Source organism: Xyrauchen texanus, chromosome 37 (assembly GCF_025860055.1).
Source record: "Xyrauchen texanus isolate HMW12.3.18 chromosome 37, RBS_HiC_50CHRs, whole genome shotgun sequence".
Classification (NCBI taxonomy): Eukaryota; Metazoa; Chordata; class Actinopteri; order Cypriniformes; family Catostomidae; genus Xyrauchen; species Xyrauchen texanus.
In genome coordinates, this window is record NC_068312.1 from 37917515 (window position 1) to 37920014 (window position 2500).

General features: G+C 25.9%; 1 protein-coding gene across 1 annotated transcript in view; it reads left to right on the forward strand.

Annotated features, from left to right (window-relative positions):
- Window positions 1-2500, forward strand: part of LOC127630604 (B-cell linker protein-like) — a 37101-nt gene that overhangs the window by 23065 nt on the left and 11536 nt on the right. The window contains exons 13-14 of the mRNA XM_052108215.1: window positions 494-588; window positions 703-760. Coding sequence (XP_051964175.1) covers window positions 494-588; window positions 703-760 — 153 coding nt within the window. The remainder of the gene's footprint in view (window positions 1-493; window positions 589-702; window positions 761-2500) is intronic.

Consider the following 2500-nt stretch of genomic DNA (forward strand, 5'->3'; position numbering starts at 1 on the left):
AGTAGGTAAATAGGGTGACCAGGATCACGGCACAAATCGCCGAACAGCTGAAATCGTTGTTCTGTTGGTGTTTATTTCGTATTTAATGCATGTCTGACGCTCATTAAGCATCATATTACAAGACCACTTGCCAAATAAATCAATAAATGCACATGAAACATTATTTGAGCGGTCTGATATGAAGATGTGCGGTTGTTACTCATAAATGTCTGACCACTAGATGGCGCCACTGATCAAATCACAATCAAGTACTGCGGAGAGCCGTGTAATAAGAACTGATAATCTGCCATATTACTCGTGATTTCTGTGTTAGGGAATAAAAGTCATTGTTGTTGTTAGCGCCTCTAATGTTCATTTCACCCGGAAACCGCCGCGATGCGTACAACAAGCCACGAAAAAAACGATTTAGCCAAAATGACGGTATAGTAACACGATTCTGTGAGACCGGGTTGTTTTCTATTGAATGTGTGTAATATGTCTGAAACATGTGTAGGTTACCCAGACAGAACACCAAATCCTGTTATTCCCAAAAGGCAGGCAGCACCCCCGCCACGACCTGCCAAGATCCCCCCAATCGTCAAAAGCACGGTAACGCATCATCTGCCGTCTACATCTTTGCATTTAAATGAAATCTGTGTCTCGGACTTTTAAATGAGTCTCAGAGAGAAACAGAGAAAATAATAGTTGAATTCTGTCTTCTAGAAGCCGGAGCTGTCACATGACCCAGAGGAGTTTTACATCGACCCCAATGATGGTAAACGTGAGCATCTCTCTGATCTGATCTGAGTTCAGTCTGGTTTTACACTGCGCTGCTTGAAGACATTTGGCTACTTAATAGAAGACGTTTTTCTGTCTCCACCTATTTTGACTCATCCGAGACATCTTGATGAACTTCTAAGACCAGGATAAACTACGAGTACAAATAGATAACTTACAGCTAGAGTACTTAAAGATCCAGAAGGACTGACCACATGACTTGTTTTGGCTCATTTGCACAGGCGGCACATTAAGTTCAGGATGTATTTATACAGTTCTTTTATTGCTCTTTTAAGCGCTGAATAACATGATTTAGCACCTGCTATCAAAATATGTTCCAATCTGTTTGCAGGTCTGACCTTTTGAAATATTGCAGTGTAACATAAGAGATATGAGAAATCTGATCTGTCACTTTAAGTTATACACGACAAGCATTGCATTTAAAAAAAGCATTTAAATACTTTATTTTATTTTATTGCAATGTTAAGGTGTTTATGTAGCATATATAAGCATGTGTTATTGTTTACATTTTATTTAATTGTTTTGTTTTTATTTTATTTACTTTTGTGGAAATGTATGTTTTACTTTATTATTATTATTATTATTATTATTCACATTTATTTTAATTTAATTGTTTATTTTAATTTTACTTTTGGTATATGAATGTTTTATATACATTATAATTTTTTTTTATTCAAAATGTATTTTAATTTAATAGTTTTCTTTTTATTTTATTTACTTTTGGCCAATTAATGTTTTACTTTATTATTATTTTTATTCAACATTTATTTTAATTTCATTATTTTATTTAAAATGTCTTTTAATTGTTTACTTTTTATTTTATTTACTTTTGTGTACATTAATGTTTTATTTACATTATTTTTATTCAACATTTATTTTAATTTCATTGTTTATTTTTATTTTGCTTTTGGTAAATGAATGTTTTATTTACATAATTTTTTTTTAATTCAAAATTTATTTGAATTTAATTGTTTTATTTTTATTTTATTTACTTTTGTGTACATTAATGTTTTATTTACATTATTATTATTATTTTTATTCAACATTTATTTTAATTTCATTGTTTATTTTTATTTTACTTTTGGTAAATGAATGTTTTATTTACATACATTTTTTTTTTATTCAAAATTTATTTGAATTTAATTGTTTTTATTTTATTTACTTTTGTGTACATTAATGTTTTATTTACATTATTATTATTTTATTTAAAATGTATTTTAATTTAATAGTTTTCTTTTTATTTTATTTACTTTTGGCCAATTAATGTTTTACTTTATTATTATTTTGTTCAACATTTATTTTAAATAAATTGCTTATTTTTTTTAATTTACTTTAGTGTACATTAATGTTTTATTTACATTATTATTATTTTTATTCAACATTTATTTTAATTTCATTGTTTATTTTTATTTTACTTTTGGTAAATGCATGTTTTATTTACATAATTTTTTTTATTTAAAATTTATTTGAATTTAATTGTTTTATTTTTATTTTATTTACTTTTGTGTAAATTAATGTTTTATTTACATTATTATTATTATTTTACTTTAATGTCTTTTAATTGTTTACTTTTTATTTTATTTACTTTTGTGTACATTAATGTTTTATTTACATTATTATTATTTTTATTCAACATTTATTTTACTTTTGGTAAATTAATGTTTTATTTACATAATTTTTTTTTATTCAAAATTTATTTGAATTTAATTGTTTTATTTTTATT